This window comes from Mus pahari, chromosome 5 (genome assembly GCF_900095145.1).
Source record: "Mus pahari chromosome 5, PAHARI_EIJ_v1.1, whole genome shotgun sequence".
Classification (NCBI taxonomy): domain Eukaryota; kingdom Metazoa; phylum Chordata; class Mammalia; order Rodentia; family Muridae; genus Mus; species Mus pahari.
Genome location: NC_034594.1, coordinates 157,412,785 through 157,430,362, shown reverse-complemented (window position 1 = coordinate 157,430,362; position 17,578 = coordinate 157,412,785). Strand labels below are relative to the sequence as shown.

Genomic DNA, 17,578 nt, shown 5'->3' with positions numbered 1-17,578 from the left:
AACCAAAAAAAAAAAAAAAAAAATCTAACTATACATAGTAACTTCTTGAAATGCTACACCCTACATTGTTTTAAAAGCACTTTTTCTACAAAGACTCTCTCATGAGCTGTGTGGAAACCTGCAGTGTTACAGTGATGTCAGCGCTGAGCTGCACATGAATGTCATCCTTGCAGCACAACTGCCTGAGCACACAGTACAGACAACCACTTCCTCTCCATTCCATCCTCTTGCTTATCCTCCTCCTCTTCTGAGGCTGTGGCCTACTAGGCTTCCTCTTCATCTCCCAGTGTGCAGTAAGCAGTGCCCTTCCTTCCGTGTCTTTCCTTTAGGGCAGCTGCTTTCCATTCCTATGTTTGTTTGTGATGACTGCTAGGGTCACCTGACCTCGGGTCTGTGCAGTGCCCCAGTGGCACCTGAGAAGCACTGGACTTCCCTTCCTCTCCTTTCTATCACCTTTGGGAAGACTACAGTTCTTCACCTCTCTGCCATTTTGGCTACATCTCCACATTTCCACTTTCCTTTGAAAACATGGTCTTCCATCTCTCCAAATAGTTCTCGGTGAAAGAGTTTAGCGGTTTAAGTCGACATCAAGAGAACAAGGGCACATTGTCCTATAGCTTGCTGGGGTCTCTCTGACTGAGACAGAATTTCACTATGCAGCCTTGACTGGCCTCTCTAAACTCAGCATATAGACCGGGCTGGCCTAGAACTCAGAGATCTTCCTGCCCCTACTCTAATGTTTTAGAATTAAAGATGTGTGCCACCATGTACCCAGTGTGGCTAAAGGCACTAGATCCCCCTGAAGCTAGCATCAGAGGAGGCTGTAAACTGCCGGATGTGGGCACAGAGAACCATACCTGGGTCCTCTGCAAGAGCAGTAGTATGCTATCTTACCTGCCAAGCCATTTCTCCAGTCCCAGGTCTTTTAACCATGACCATAGAAAGCTGGTACAAATGGCTTTCCAGTCTGGTTTGGAGGTTTAGTGCAGACATTTCCTTCTCAGGGATCCAGCACAAAATGGTTTATTGCTAACACAACCCTCAGTCTGCTTTTGAATAACTGAATCTTATCACAAATAAATCTATGTGATTTCTAATCTGTCTCCAACATGTACTAAATAGTTAAATATCACTTATTAATACTTTTAACCTATTATTTTGTTTAAGGAATTCTAAATAATATCCAAAATTTATTTCTAAAGAAAGTTTTAGGGCTAGAGAGATGGCTCAGCAATTAAGAACATCTACATGGTAGTTCACAACCATCCCTCTAGTCCTAAAACTTTCTCTAACTCCAGTTCCATGGGATTCGACGCCCTCTTCTGACCTTGGTGGGCACCAAGGATGCATGTGGTCCTTAAACATACAGGCAGACAAAACATTCATACAGAAAATAAAATGAATAAATCTAATGAAAAATTTAAAAGTTTTCAATGAAGTAATTTTTAAAATTCTTGAGACAACAAATAATACAAATGTACACATATTTTTACAATATAGTGGCCTAGGCTGAATTTTCTATTATTTCTGTATCAGAGAAATCTACCCTTTCAAACTTCCTTTGTAATCGTGGTCTCTAATCTTACAAAAGAAATGATAAGCAGAAACACTTCCCTTACCTGGACAGACGCTACACGGGGTGGAAGCACTAAGCCCATGTTGTCCCCATGGACCATGACCATCACACCGATGGTTCGCGTTGTCAGGCCCCAGGAGCATTGGTATGCAAACTGCTTTTCTCCTGGTGTCTTGGGATCTTCAAAAACTATTTCACACATTTTAGAGAAATTCTGGCCTAAATGGTGTGATGTTGCTCCCTAAAATAAGGAAACATAGGCTTTAATTTTATACTATTTTGCCTTTGAAGATAATTACTACAAGAGCACATACTTTAGAATGTCACTACATATACTGTTAATTTTCTGACATTAATGCTTAAAATACAAGTAGGACTGACATGACAAGAGAGCAGGATAAGTTAAAAACCAACACAGTCCTGCTCCAGGAAGCCCCTTTCAGAAGTAACCGTATGCTAGACTTCCCAGAGCTCATGCCTGGAACTCAGGAAGAAAGCCAGTACCACTATGTACCTAGGCCGCCCATGCTGCTCTCCTCCTCCTTCCCCTGGGTTTGGGGAATGGCCTTACATAGCCCATATGGGTGTAGCATTCACTATGGAGCACTCTGTAGGTGAGTTATACGTGCCACTATGACACCCAGTTTAATGGAGCATTGGTAATTAAACCTAGGGCTCCATGAACATTAGAGAAGCATTGTAATGCATCCCCAGAAATTATTTTTTTATTCACTTTTAAAGTCAACATAATGAGGCAACACACATACATTTTATAATGTTTAAATCAGGTTAACTTATCTCCAAAATCCATCATTTCTTTCTGTTTTTTTTTTTAAAAAAAAACTTTCAAAATCCTTTCTTTGAGCATTTTAAAAAACACACAGACTGCATTACTCTTGATAGTCACCTTCTGTACACCAAGAGGGCAGATTCCCCCCAAACCCCCAAAGACAGGGTCTTACCATGTAGCTCACACTGGCCACAGACCCAAGACCCCAGAGAGCTGGGGTTACAGGCCTCTGCTAGCATCACTAGCCAGTGTAACACTTTGTTCCCATGGAACTAAAACGTAATGCCTACTGAGCAACTCATATTCTCTCCAACATCCAAGGAGACACAATTCTATTATCAAGTTATATATAATCACTTTCTTAGAGTTTACATACAATTAAGATCATGCAACAGTACCTGGTTTATTTCACTTAAAACACACATTTCCAATTTCATCTATAGTTCTGCAAATGACAGAATTCATTCCTTTTATGGCTAAATATTCTGTGGATTGTTTTTTACCAAGTGATGTTGCCACTGGGAGAGGTATTACTAGGTCACACACTGGTGATTTTATTTTTAAAACCTTAGTACTATTTTCTATATTGGTTGTCCAAATACTAATAAAAGTGGCAAAAACTGCTGGAAATGCCATGGCTGTGCTTCCAGTCACCGCGTAGTCACAGAACTTCCATACCTGGATGGCGCGTCCGCTGGCAGATATGAAGGCCTCTAATGTGGTTGTATAGTCTCCTCCTGCGAACTTCTCCTTCTCAGTCTTTCTTCCTCTCACAACAGGAATGGCTAAGAGCTCTTCATATACTCGAGCATATAACTCAAGGATCTGTAACACCTGTAACAACATTTACAGCATGCTTATTCACCGCAGGCTTGTCAATCTATACTATCTCACTTGTATGTGAAAAAGTACTTCGAACCACCACCTTGTGGGAAGGCTAAAAAAGCCAATGTGAGACTTAAGGAAGATATTCAACAAAAAAGTAATCAGCTGAGTAACATTTGAGTGTATGTAAATTTGGAATGCAGGGAAAAAATGCTTGAATGATGTACAGTAATCATAGTAAGAAACCTTAGAAAATAATCATATGACTGTAATTTTGCTACAAACTAAAGTCTGTTTATCATATAAAAATTTAAAGTAGTAAATTTACTAGTAAAATTTCAATAAGCAATGTTTTGTTGGTATTTTTGTTTGTCTGGCTTGGGTATTTTGATTTTTGTTTGTTTGTTTGTTGAGCCAGGGTTTCTCAGTGTAACAAGCCCTGACTGTCCTGGACTTGATTTGTACGCCACAGAGATTCTCCTGCCTCTACCTCCTGAGTGCTGGGATTAAAGACGTGCACCACCACGCCTGGCACAATAAACAGCTTTTTAAATTTGTTTGCTCTTGAATAAACTTTCTATTTTCAAACAGGTTTTACACAGACAGCATAAGCCATACAATAAAAAAGCAGGGCCTGAAGACAGGAGCATAGCAGAGGACCGTTCCTACCTCATCAGCTGCTTCCTCAAAGGTGGCAAAGGCGCTGTGCCCCTCCTGCCACAGGAACTCCCGAGTTCGGAGCAAAGGCTGTGGGTGTTTGAACTCCCAGCGCTGCAAGATGAGAGGACAAAGCGAGTCAGCACAGGAAATAGAGTGTTTTTTTATTAGCAACTTTACATGATGAATAATCAAAAAAAAAAATTATTGTGATCCAAAATACTTCAAAAGTTGCTTTCATGGTCAGGCCAACCAAAGAAAGTGTGCTCTACAAAGCCACAAGCCCTGAGAAGAATGCAGTGACAAACTAAGCATGCATTGTGTGCAGCACCTACCACCACATTGCACCACTGGTTGAGCCTGATGGGCAGGTCTCTGTGGGACTGCACCCATTTAGCATATGCAGGATACATCACTGAAAGTGAAGAAAACAGAGACATCTATGATTTGATTTCTTCCTGAAGGCTGACAAGAGTTAAATTCACAATGTAAATTAATATGGATTAAAGTGTGTCTGATCCATTATCCGTGATGGCTCACTGAATGACATTACTTACTTCATAAATCACATAACGCTGAAGATACACAAATCTACCTAACGTGCTCATGCTGTGTGCCTCACCTCTCTGTATGTAAGTGTTGGTTACCCCACCATCTACTTGGGTGAATACTAGTAATGTTCTGTTCTGTGTAAAACTGTTCATTCTTCATATTGTTTAAGCCTCTTTGGCTCACAAATATTATCAAATTTAAAGATGTTAATGTTAGTACTGAATTCAGCTATGTATCAGAATCAGAATTTTAGTTAGACCCATCCAATGAAGCAAACTCTTGCCATGAACTTGTATGACTTGTGCCATCAGTAAAACAAAACTGCTAATTTGGTATAAGGAAAAACAAACAAACAAACAAAATAAAAAACTGGAGTCAAAATAATTTCAAAGATGCAAATAGAAAACCAGCACAAGTATGAGCAAAGAAGAACACTAACCAAAGCCTCAGCTCATCCCACAGCAGATCCAAAGCCTCAATCACAGAGACGCTCCAACTGATGCTGTCCCACAGCAGCAAACTAACACAGCAGACTCACAGGAAAGCGCTCTGAAAACCCCTAGGGAAGCTGCACGTGCTGGTGTACACCTTTAATCCCAGTACTTGGGAATTGGGTATCTGTGAGTTCAAGGTTAGCCTGACCTAAACCTCAAAAACAAAACTTTACAATTACAACTCTACAACTCAAAAACAAAGGAACAAAAAACTCTACAGGAATATAAATCTAAATGAACAACATTATTTGCAATGTTATAATCAATCCCAAGAATAATTCCAATACATTTCCCTCTGAAAAGTTCTAACACTGAGCAAAAGCAGATGATGTTTAAAGCAGAAAAACAAAACAAAACCAAACAAAACAAAACAAAAAAAACTTTAGTCAAGGCAGCCATCTTCCAGTAACTTGCAAAAATGGCAAACACCAAGGGAAAGAGGAGAGGAATGGCTGCGTTCTCTTTAAGAAATAAATACAGTGCTGTCCCTTTAGCCACATACATTCAAAGCTGGAGTTCAATCCCTATGAACTCACGGCTTAACTAACTTATAAAAAGAAATAAACCTAAAATGTAAGTTTCCTTTAAGAAGACAGACAGACTTACAGCCTACTGATAAAGAACTCTGTGATAACACGGCTTAACATATAACATATCTATGATATAGACTTCATTCTGTCTTCACTGTCCTTCAGTAAATTCTGTTTCACCAGGAAGGAATCTATGCATCAGAAACCCTGAGCCTCAACTCTATCATCTAACCTCAGCTCAGCTAGCTTTCTCCTGAGCCAGGCCCACTCTCACCTGTTTCACTAGTAGGACGAATGGCAATGGGCTCTGCCAACTCTGTTTTTCCTGATCTTGTAACCCAAGCAACCTAGGAAGTTAAAAACCATTGGTGACACAGTTTTAATGTTGTTTTTGAAGAACATAAGTACATATCAACTTTTAGGTTTTCTCATCAACTGAAGAAAGTTCGAATTCTTGCTGCTGTTACTATAAGAAAATGGGCAACCATCCAGTCAGAGGACATGAATAGCAACCAAACCTGCTATAAAGGTAGAAGAAATAGGACTATATTTAAAAAAAAAAGAAAAAAGAAAAAGAAAAAAGGAATAGCTCTGCATTTCTCTTAGTTGGTTACTAAACTCTACTGAAAATATACTTTTGAGTTTATAAGACAGAACTGCAGTTTACCTCAGGAGCAAAGTCAGCGATGTGATTCTTCTCTTTCTCTAATGCAGCCTGAGACACAAAAATGGGGAAGTAGCAGTTCTCAACACCAAGCTTCTTAATTTCGGCATCAAAGAAGTCCTTAATGGATTCCCAGATGGAGTACGACCAGGGGCGTAGAATATAGCAGCCACTCACATCGTAGTACTCAATCATCTCGGACTTTGTGATGACCTTTTAAAGAGAAAAGGCTTGGATGCTGAACCAGTACTCTACTGCAAAGGCAAGGTCATGTGGTAATCAAAGTTCCTATCTTGCAATGGCACACACCTCATTTATTTAGTTGTTTGTTTATTTAAACAGGGCTCCACTGGTAGCCCTGGTTGTCCTGGAACCCACTCTTAGACTAGGATAGTCTCTTATAGGCTACACCATTATGCTCAGCTTGGAAACACTCTCCTTAATGTGGAGGGAAACCAGACTTTCTTTCATGGACAGACAATGCATAACAGGACTCTAAGTCTGCAGAGTTATCACTGAGCTACATCCTCAGCCTACTTCTATTTTTATGTCTTATTTTAAGACAGTTTCAAATTCTCTTGCGGTTATCTTCCAAGTGTTGGGGTGCCATGAGTGTGCCACCACATCTGATACACGATAGCTACTGTAATGGGCATCATGGGAGATGCATGGGAATAGGTAAAATGTCTGCCTTGCACACAGGAAGACTGATCGCGAGACCCCTAAAATGTCAGGCATGGTGGAGTGAGAGTTGCACTTGTCTGGCCTCCACATGTGCACATACACACATAAATGCATATTCTTGAACACACATATATACAGGCTCAGGAGGGATCACATAGTTTATGACTACCTTTCTCCCTAGACTTTAGAATCTAAACACAAAGCCTAACTGGAGAATTGAGAAATGCTAACATAAAAGCCAACTGAAGGCATACTCACTTGAGAGTACCATTCAGCAAGATTTTCTTCTTTTTTTGCTTCAAGACCCAACCTGCAGACATGCAAACAGAAACAATCCTTTATTTGGCAACTGCTTTTATGCTGAAAATACTGAGACCAAGTAATCTAAAGATCAGATCTTATTTTATTTGGTCTTGGTGCTGCCTGGTGTCAGTATCAGTCCTGTGGGTGGTGGGGCCCTCTAGAGGCTTATCTTTGGTTGGGCATGACAGGACACAGCAAGACATGAGAAAGCTGCTGCTGGTGACTGTTCCATCACAAGATCCCACTCTTTCAACTTCAGCTTACTTAATTCCTCTCTGAAAGGTTTCACCATTAGATGCTATTCTCTCTAGGAACTGCGGGACCAAGTTCCTAGCATATGGACTTTGGGAATACATTCAAACCACAGCAGGCTAAACTGAAAATAAGACTGTAAGCTCAACATAGGGGAGTTTTCTTAATTTTCAGTCATTTCTTTACTTGCATCTTTTACATTTATTTCCATAATAATGTTTTAAATCTAGAACCAATTTAATCTTTGTTTTTAACACAGGGCGGGTTTTACTGCTTGGTCCCTGCTTGGCTATAACTCGATGTGCGCATCAGATTGGCCCGAACTTGTAGCAGTCTTCCTGCCCGTCTCAGAAGTACTGAGATCATGGCACGTGGGAGCATTAAAACAGCTCTTCACAGGCTGGGCAGGCAGACGTTGTCCAAGAAAACGGCCAAAGCCAACCTGTTCAGATGATGATTTTAAAAGAAGACTTTTATTTATTTTTTAAGCAAATTCTTTTTCAGTTAAAATATATTTGGTAAAGGCAAAGTCTATTCACGTATATTCGCTATGAAAAAACTTTTGCCAATCTCAACACAGGTGATATTAACAACTAAAAAGATCAGTGTCTCACTGAAATTAAATGTAAAAAGTAATAAGAACAGTAGCCACCCACTAAACACACACAAATAATATTCACATATAAGTGAATATGCACTTCTATTTTATACTATACTATACAGAAGATGCAGAGGTGGATGTTTGTAAAAACAAGTGACGTTTAAATTAAACAAGCAAACAAGCAAACCAACCTAAGAAAACCCTAACTAACCCAGCACCAAAACTGGGGTTTGGTAGTAGGGTACTTGCCTCAAAGTGAAAGGCCCCTTCTTTGGTCCCAGACTTCCTATCCACCCCTCAGTTCCTGTTCCAGACAGTACTTCTTTCCTCAAAGCCTCAACCTTAGCTGGACCCGGGGGTGTGCACATATATGATCTCAAAAGCAATGATGAGGCAGAGAGCCTGAACTACACAGAAAGCTTGGCTCTAACTCTTGCCAAATATTCTATACTGTTACTGAGCGGAGTCAACACACACACCCAGGAGTAGATTCTGTGTTCATTGAGGAGATGGTACATGTACATGGCAGGTAGCTAAATCTGATCTACAGCTAAAAAAAAACAAAACTAAACTAAAATCCAAACCACCTCAGTAATAGCATTAAACTATTTTCTAAGAAGCCATGACAGGAAGCCTGTCACACTGTTCAAACAGACAGAAAAACACTGAAAAAGGACATACATTTCACTGTCTGGTTTTTAAACCAGCTGTTTTATATTTCAATTGCCAACTTTAAAATTGTCTTGGGAACAAAGTTCTTACTTATTTCTTATAAAAAACGCTTGAGAAGAAAAAACACACAAAGCAATGTGTCTTTAAACTGCTGCTGAAGGAATATTTATGTTTATTTACAGCTATTCTCTCAAGAGACACACAACACACTAGTGCTAGTTTAGTATATCCTAGTCTATCTGGGAATGTACTAGCTTCAGATGTCAGAGCTTTCTACACTCTGCACAGTTTGTCTAGGCTTCGGGGCTGAGCATCCCATATAGACTCAGATAGTTTAAAGTTTGGTTCTCAGTTGGTAAACTATTTAGGAATGGCTAGGAAGTATGGCCTGGTTGGAAGAAGTGTATCACTGGGGTTGGGCTCTGAGATTTCAAAAGCCCATGGTAGGCACAGTCAGTTTCTCCTTCTGCCTGTAGATCAAGAAGTAAGCGCTCAGCTCCTGCTCCTCTGTTCCAGTGCCTGCCTGCCACCTGCCGCCATGTTCCCTGCCAAGATGGTCATGAACTCTAATGCTCTGAAACCATAAGCCCCCAACTAACTCCTTCTTCTGTTAGCTGTTCTGGTCATGCTATCTCTTCACAACAACAGAACAGTTAAGACAGATACTCAACCTGTGACAGTGGTGACCGATTCATTTCCCTGGTGGGGGAAACAACAGGTGGAAAACTGTAGAGACTTCTAAAAGTCTAAGGTGACAGATGATGTGCTACCTATTTTTAACATCAAATAAAAGTCATCCGCTGACAATGTAATATGAGCCTTTTGTCTTGATAATAAACCAACATTTGCAAATTTTAAAGAAGAAATCTCTTTAGAACTGAATTCATTCAGAAACATGTTTCAGCACCTGGTCTGTTTCTTAGGCCCTTGTCCTTCTCCTGCTCCACCTGACGACAGTCCACTGCCTTGGCTTTTGGAAGAGTCTTTCCCTTGGCCATCATTCTGTTTCTGAGGCTTATTCTGCTTTTCAGATTTATTTTCTTTTTCTTTCTTCTTCTTATCTTTGTCTTCTGCCCCAGTAGCAGACACAGGCTTATACTCAATTCCTGTCAGTGACTTGTACTGTGCCTTCAGCTGAAGAAGTTCTTGTACAGCTGAATCCACTTGATCCTTCAGTGTAACAAGGGGGACAAAGGAGGACATCAGGCAACAAAGTTACAGTCCGGGCGTATGTTAACAAATGCCACACCCGTATTACAAAGTCAATGAACAATTAATTAATGGCAACAGCTTGTAGACACAATAGATTAAAAAATACTAAAAAAATAAGTGAAAGGTTATAAAAGACAAAATGAGCCTAGAGTACCAGAAAACAGATGATCTATGCACTGTACTCACTGTCTTAACAGCAGTCACTAGATACATATGGCTATGTAAAAAATAGGACCACAAAGGAAACCCCACACTGACCTTAGAGGCCTTTTCAGCTTTAAGTTTTCGAACTACTTCTCCTTGACAAGCCACTCTGTCAAATAGCACTTTGGCTTCTGGTTTCTCTGATCCAGCAGGCTCAGCATTACTGACAGGATTTGAATGTGAGTTCTGAGATGCTGGGGGCTGGCCAGGTACATACTCCTTCCCAGTTTTTTCTTTATACTCAGCTTTCAGGGACAGTAAACATTCTACAGCTTCAGTTACTTTAGCCTGAAAAAAAAAAAAAGAGGAAGAGAAGTATCTCAGAACATCTACGAATATTTCAATGTCATTTCAAAGAATTTAATCATCAAAATATACTTAGCCATCTATATCCAGAGATCAAGTACTCAAAGATCAAAATTATTTGAAAACAAATGAACAATTGCATCATAATACAAACTCCCACCAAAAAAAGTGGGTAGGGAAAGAAAATAACTTTTTTTTTAACATCAAATAAAAGTTATCTGCTGACAATATAATGAGCATTCTGGCTTGATGATAATAAACCAACATTTGCAAATTTGCAAAAGACTAATAAGCTCTTTGTAAAAGCTTTCAAAGGTTTAGTTGAGCAAACTATATCTTCTGTATTAAAAGATGCATGTGGCAAAACACTGCTCTATTTTGAAAATGTACAGATGCCTCATTATTACTTCCTAAACAGGACAACTGTTTATAGCATATTAGGTATTGTAAGTAATCCAGAGAGGATTCTTAGCACACAAATACATGGAAGGATATGAGCAGACAACATGGAAACACTTTATATAAGAGCTCTATGCACTCTCTGGTTTTGTTATCTGATGAAGGTCTGAAATCACTCTTACAGACCACTTCCAAAAATTAAAAACCACTTTCAAAAATTAAAAAGAAATAACAAAGTATGCTAAGTCTTAACTTACATGCATACCTGCAAATTTCAATATCTGTTAATTCAACATAAAGAGAAGAAACGACATCCTCATCAAGGAGACACTTGACACTCTACGACAGAAGACAGACAGCAGCACAGGGGAACGACATAAGCTGGATGTCCAACCTCAAACTACCACCACAAATTAACATCTGATGGAGAACCTCAAGACATCAACCAAACAGTGAAGAAATAGTGCTTCCCTGTTCAGTGCTACACCTCTCGGCTTTCACTAATACACCACAGCACTGCATAGGATAACAGAGTGAATGCAACAGGAGTGAGAGAGTACAGTTAAGACTAGCTCACAGCCCAGTCATACAGGAGCAGCACTGCAGCAGCCCCAAGGACCCTGCGCCCGGGAGATGGCAGTGCACAGCTTGAGCTACGTTGTTTTTCTCCCTACAAACTCTGCACTGTGATCCCAGGAACAATAAAGTAGGAGTGAATGCAAAGAAAGAATCTAGGAGAGCTGGTGATAACAGTCATAATTCCAGTGTGTGGAAACTGAGGCAGAGCAATCCTGAGTCCAAGGCTAGCCTTAGGTTATACAGTGTAACCATGACTCAGGAAAGAAAGGGTTAGGGGTGTGGGTGAACAGAGGAGATCAGGGAAGGCTGCATGTACTCCCAACCGGACCCATATTGCCGTTACTTCAGAATTACAGTTACGTCCCAAGAGAATTCCTGTCTTTAGAAAAATGTCACAGTTAAAGAAGGAACGAGAACAGGAGGGGAATCCATGGTTGGAGAAACGAAGAAGGAAATCGAAGGAAAGTCAGGGAAAAGGAAGGCAAGGTAACACTGTCAGCTAAAAGAATGAAAATGTGAAGAAGAAAAAAAAGGACACCCTTGTAAATGTGTCTACAAAATACTTTTTGAAAGAAGTTCCAATGACCCAAGTCGACCCAAGAGAGAACTGACTCCCACAGCTGTGTCTGATCACTTATCACACACACTCTTACTTACACGTATACATACTCACACATACTCTCTTTCTCTAGTACTCTTTAATAATAACATTAAAATAAAGTTTAAACATTCACTTGAGTTTGAAGTCAAATGGTACAGTTTCTTAAGGAAAAATTTGTTTGACAATTAGAAATATTATAGATAAAAAATAAGGTAAATAATCTATTACATTATTGAATGAGATACTCTACCAAGATTATATGTATAAATATCACCATGAAAATTTCCCTGATGACTTAGAAAGCAGCTGTAAAGGTTTCTGAGGAAAACTAGAATGACTAACAAGCTTTATCACTTCAAGCCATATTTGAGCTATGCCATGCAGTGTCCTACAAGGAACTGTCTTACTTATTTCTCAAAATAATCCTCATTCTCACCTACACTTCATCTAGATAGCAGGCAGTAATCATGTCTTGCAATCCTGACTACAGAGTTCACAGCGTAGTCAGTGCATCAACACTGGTGTGAGTATGCACAGGGCTCACTATCCACATTCCAGCCACAGTAAGCTCCAGCTTTGGTAAGTCCCCATCTCAAAAAGTGAGGTAGACAGAGATACAGGAGCAACATCTAGCACCTTCACACACACAAACACTACATATGAACATGCATATTATGTATTGAGTGTCCCCGGCAGTATATAATATACACTGAGGAACGTGGAAAGTAGCCTTTTAACTTCCTTCTAGATTAAGAAGTTGCTGAGTGAAACTGTATGATGTACTTACTTCCAGAGCTACTAGACGTTAAGTTCCTAATGGACAAAGATTGTTTTGAGCTTATGAAATATAACTACACAAATAAAATTTTAGATAGTCATTGATGTGGACTAATGATGACAGAAATAACACACACAAAATTTCTCTGAATGTTTCAGGCTGAATCTAAGCTATTCAAAAATGATCTTAAAATTTTAATTCAAGTCTGGGATAAAATGGAAAAAAACAGAAGCCCTCATCTCTGCTCATTTAGAATTTAAATATGTGAAGTGCTATTTCTGCAGCAGGCACTAGGTGGAAGCATTTCAACATGGAGAATAGTGGAACCATCAAAAAGAAAAATCTAGTTCCCCTAGCTATTTAAATGCTAAGAGAACTTTTCAAAACAGCTAAAACGTCATTTTTTTTTTCTCAAAAACCTTCACCTTTTCTCTTTAGCACACATAAGCAAGCAACGACCACACACATTAATAAGAAACAACTCCCCAGGGTAGAGGTTTGACCTTGGTGGGGAGGAGGTAATGCCAATCACCATCAGCAAGGTTTCTAGCTCAAAGAGTGGGAATGTTAAAGCCTGTGGCCTGTGTTTAGAAGATACTGAAATTAGCAAATTAAAAGGTCACAGGATTTTTAAAAATAGTATCTTCTAATTAGAAATCTGTGTTTATTTGAATTAGTTAACTCCATAAGAAATATCTCCAAAGAAGTCATGATTCCACCAGTTAGTACAGCAGAGCAGAGCCCAATTAGTTTGCAAAACCCTCTGCTCCTGAGCAGCGGTCAGGCTCTGTGAGTCTCCTCTTCAACTTCCTAACTCCACAGCGTGGAACAGAGACAGCACAGACTACTGACTGTGGCCAGCAGTGTTCCAGTAACATTTCATACTTTGCTAAACTGGGCTGTAGAATCTAAAGTTTAGTGCTTCATAATGCCTTTGCCATTTATGGTCACTGTCTTTTAAAAATCATTCAGAAACTACATAATGAATGAATGATTTTTTTTTTTTTAAATTAAAAATAGCTCTCTCTGCTTCTGTTGGACCTGGAAGGTTCAGGCATTGCAGGGCCGTGCAGAATAACAGAGTTCAAGGGCCTGTACCTGCCTCTGAAATGCTGACTCCCCTTTGGCCCTTGCTCTTCCATCCCCTGGGCCTTACATCCCACCCTTCCCTAGCCCTTTCTCATTCTGTTCCTCAAACCACGACTTCCCTCAGCTCTTCCAGCAATCACATCACTGGTGCCAAGAATCACACATCCAGGTGGATAAGATCTCACAGGCAAGTTTAATGGCCAGTTTAAAAACCTATGCTATCTTCAGGGCCATTCAAAGGATGGGTGAGTCACATGATTCTGTTCTGTGACTGGCTCTAGTGGCTGATGACATGTCTCAAAAAACTTCTGACTAGAGGAAATAGGAATATCTGCCATCCAAACAAACAACAAAACAAAACCCAGAGCCAGACATGGTGGCTCTCTTCAATCCCTGGGCTGACAGCAACACCACCTGAAAAATTATTTGGGCACAACTAAAATATTGTGAAGGTTACTCTCATTGCCAATTTAACTGCATTTAGAATCACCTAGGAGACACGCCTTTGGATGTCTGTAGGGTGTTTGCAGAGAGGATAAACTGAAGAATATGAATGCTGAGACGTATGCCACCATCCCAGAGGCAGGGGGTCCACAATAAATGAAGAAGGACAGAATGCCAGGCCAGTGCCTATATCTCCTTTCTTTGCTTCCAAGTCCATGAAGAAAGTGAATAAATTCCATCACCAGATCTGTGAGACACTCTTGCCTGTCCTGATCTATGGTGGGCTGCATACCTGTACTGTGAGTGAGGACAGCCTTTCCCCCATGTATTGCCTGTCAGGTTATTTGGTCAGAGATGAGAAACACAGTAATACAAAAGGCAGGATGTCTCTCTGCATACCCTGGGTTTCCTGACGCATAGAGAAGAGAGGCCATGGTCCTTGTGTTTTAACAAGACTTCTAAAACCTCTAATGCACAAAGAGTTAAGAGTCTCAGGTCCACACTCAGTACAGCCTTTTGTGAACCCTGTCATCTGTAAAAGGCTTCTATTACTTCAGGACAAAGGGGGGAGGGAGATAGATAGATAGATAGATAGATAGATAGATAGATAGATAGACAGATGGATGGACGGATGGATGGATGCTGGGGGTCATTCCAAGCTTCATGAAAATTAAAGTCTCTAAATTGAGTGATACCTCTAGGTGTGATGGCTTATACCTTTAATCCCATCAGTCTGGAAGCAGAGGTGGATAAATCTCTGTGAGTTCAAGGCCAGCCTATCTATATAGTAAGTTCTAGGACAGCCAGGGTACATCCAGAGACTTTTTTTTTTTAATGTTTTTGAGCTATACTCCAGCCTACAAGGAGTATTTTAAATACCCTTATAAACTGCCTTCTCCTTCTGCATTACTCTGGGCTATAAATACATCTCATAACCACTCAAATGTATCACACAGGTTACACTCACATCACAATGTCCCTCACCACTATAAACTGTGAGGGTTTTTTTTAAACACTTAAATGCTTTTCCATTTTAAAAAGATTTTTCTCTTATTTGTGTGTGTGTGTCTATCTATCTATGTATCTATCTATCTATCTAACTATGAACAGGTATGTGCACGAGTGCAGCTGCACACTGAGACCAGGGACACTGGACCTTCTGGAGCTGGATAGAAGAAGAGCTGTAAAAGGTTTGACATGAGTACTGGAAGCCAAACTTAGCTCTTCTGCAAAAGCAGTAGGCATTCTTATCCACCGAGTCATTTCTGCAGCCTCTACTCTTAAGTGTATTTTCAGTCTTGGCACACAGCAGGCAGTAATAAATGATGATTTCTAGCTCGAAAGTATTTAAACAGGGAGCTTAGAACCTGTTTCATGGGAAAAAGGCTTGCTTACGCTGCACTCTCGACTCCAGCATACTGACCTTAGGAGCCTTTTCAGCTTTCAGCTTTCGGACCACCTCCCCTTGGGCAGCAACTTTATTGTATAAAGATGTACTTTCCACAGTGTTTGATGATGACTTTGTAGAAACATTCTGTACTGCTGCAGTAGAGGCGTTCCCAGGTTTATACTCCTGCCCAGTTTTCTCTTTATATTCAGCCTTCAAAGTCAAAAGCTGTTTCACAGCTGCATCTATATCTTCCTTTGGTGCTTTCTTGGCTTTCAATTCACGAACCACATCCCCCTGAACCGCTACTCTGCTGTAGAGGATGGAGGAATCCTCAGCTGCAGCACAAGCAGAACTCACAGCAGGTGCTGGTCTTTCTTTAGGAGCAGAGTTTGTCTATCAATGCAGAAAGCCAAAAGTAAAGTATTAATTCATATTAAACACCTTCACAAGCTTATATAAAACTTACTATTGCATCATATTTCATAAAAACTTTTAATTTCCATTTCTTCAAAAGCTCAGATGAATCAGCTCACACCTAAAATCTTTATCCCAAAGCAATGGCAGCAGCAGACAAAGGAAGAAAGCAAACTGTCTCACCATCAGAAAACCTGGCGGAGCCAGGCGTGGTGGCGCACGTCTTTAATCCCAGCACTCGGGAGGCACAGGCAGGCGGATTTCTGAGTTCGAGGCCAGCCTGGTCTACAAAGTGAGTTCCAGGACAGCCAGGGCTATAGAGAGAAACCCTGTCTCCAAAAACCAAAAAAATAGAAAAAAAGAAAGAAAGAAAGAAAACACCCGGCAGAGATAAGAGGAGCCACAGTAACCTGTGTCTTTATCTTTAGGAGACCAAAGTATACTGCATCCATTCAGGTCAAGGAAAAAAAATCACCATTATAACACATAACAGAGATGCAACATAAAATAATCATGTATGCTATTGGAAAGGTTAAGTATATTTAACCCATTTAGGTTGACAAAAAAATAAATCTGTAAAAAGTCATTCAGCAGACTTTCAGCATTACCATTAGCATTCTTTAAAAATTGAGGTAAGTCTCAATTTACTTATCAACAAAGAACTCTGAGACACCCCCACACACACACACCCACACACACACCATGCATCAAAAAGCCCTAGATCAGATTTCAATTTTGATATTAACAGTTTCTACTGGAGGTAAATATCTCCAAGGATCTATACGTCAAAAAGAAACCATTAAGACTGCAGAAATCTCACTACAATACTGACGGTCAACTGTACTTGAATTTGTTTTAGGGTTTGTGGTTTCTAACCATATCCATATATACATTCTTTAAAATCCCTTCTTCCTAAAAGTGAGTCTCTTGCCCTGAATCTGGAGGAGCTTTTAACTGTCTTCCCAAGTGTACAGCAGATTTGACTCTGTGAGCTCTTCCAGGCTCAATATAAAGGCAATGCTTCTCCTTTGCCTACTGAACACACATTTCTGATTTTTTGTTGTTTTGCCTCTTTTCTTCCAGACTATCACTTCTGTAGGTCTGAGCTGTTAACACAAGTGGCTTCCATACTCTGGAGGCTGTATTTATCACAGAGCCACCATCAATTGATACCCAGGTGAAGGAATTACTTGAGATGTTCAGCTCACTTTAGCCTTTGGTGGTCACAGCCATGATCTAAATGACACTAAGTAAGATCACCCACCATCTAAAGGCAAAGGGACTCTTGCCAGTGCTAATACTACAGTACTTCCTTTCCTTTCAGACCCTTAATGACAGGAGAGAGCTCTTTTATACAAGGTAGTTGGGATAGAAAAGTACAAACAACAAGAATCCTGTTTAAAAAAAAAATAACAGAGTAAAAGAAAAAAGAGAGAAATGGTGAGAGAGAGGATGTACTCCAGGAAGGGGGAGACCCCAAATGCTCTGTTAGTCTAGGTTTAGTTTTTGGTACAATAAAAATACTTTTTAAAAAATGTAGGTTAAAAAAATAAAAAAAATAA

General features: G+C 40.0%; 1 protein-coding gene across 2 annotated transcripts in view; it reads right to left on the bottom strand.

Annotated features, from left to right (window-relative positions):
* Eprs (glutamyl-prolyl-tRNA synthetase) overlaps nt 1-17,578 on the bottom strand; it is a 66,737-nt gene that overhangs the window by 9,349 nt on the left and 39,810 nt on the right. For both annotated transcript variants that reach the window (XM_029538481.1, XM_021197312.2), the window contains 10 exons: nt 15,636-15,995; nt 10,071-10,304; nt 9,508-9,770; nt 7,031-7,082; nt 6,092-6,301; nt 5,699-5,771; nt 4,184-4,263; nt 3,861-3,962; nt 3,045-3,200; nt 1,620-1,817 (listed from right to left, as the gene is read on the bottom strand). In XM_029538481.1, the coding sequence (XP_029394341.1) occupies nt 1,620-1,817; nt 3,045-3,200; nt 3,861-3,962; nt 4,184-4,263; nt 5,699-5,771; nt 6,092-6,301; nt 7,031-7,082; nt 9,508-9,770; nt 10,071-10,304; nt 15,636-15,995 (1,728 nt within the window). The remainder of the gene's footprint in view (nt 1-1,619; nt 1,818-3,044; nt 3,201-3,860; nt 3,963-4,183; nt 4,264-5,698; nt 5,772-6,091; nt 6,302-7,030; nt 7,083-9,507; nt 9,771-10,070; nt 10,305-15,635; nt 15,996-17,578) is intronic.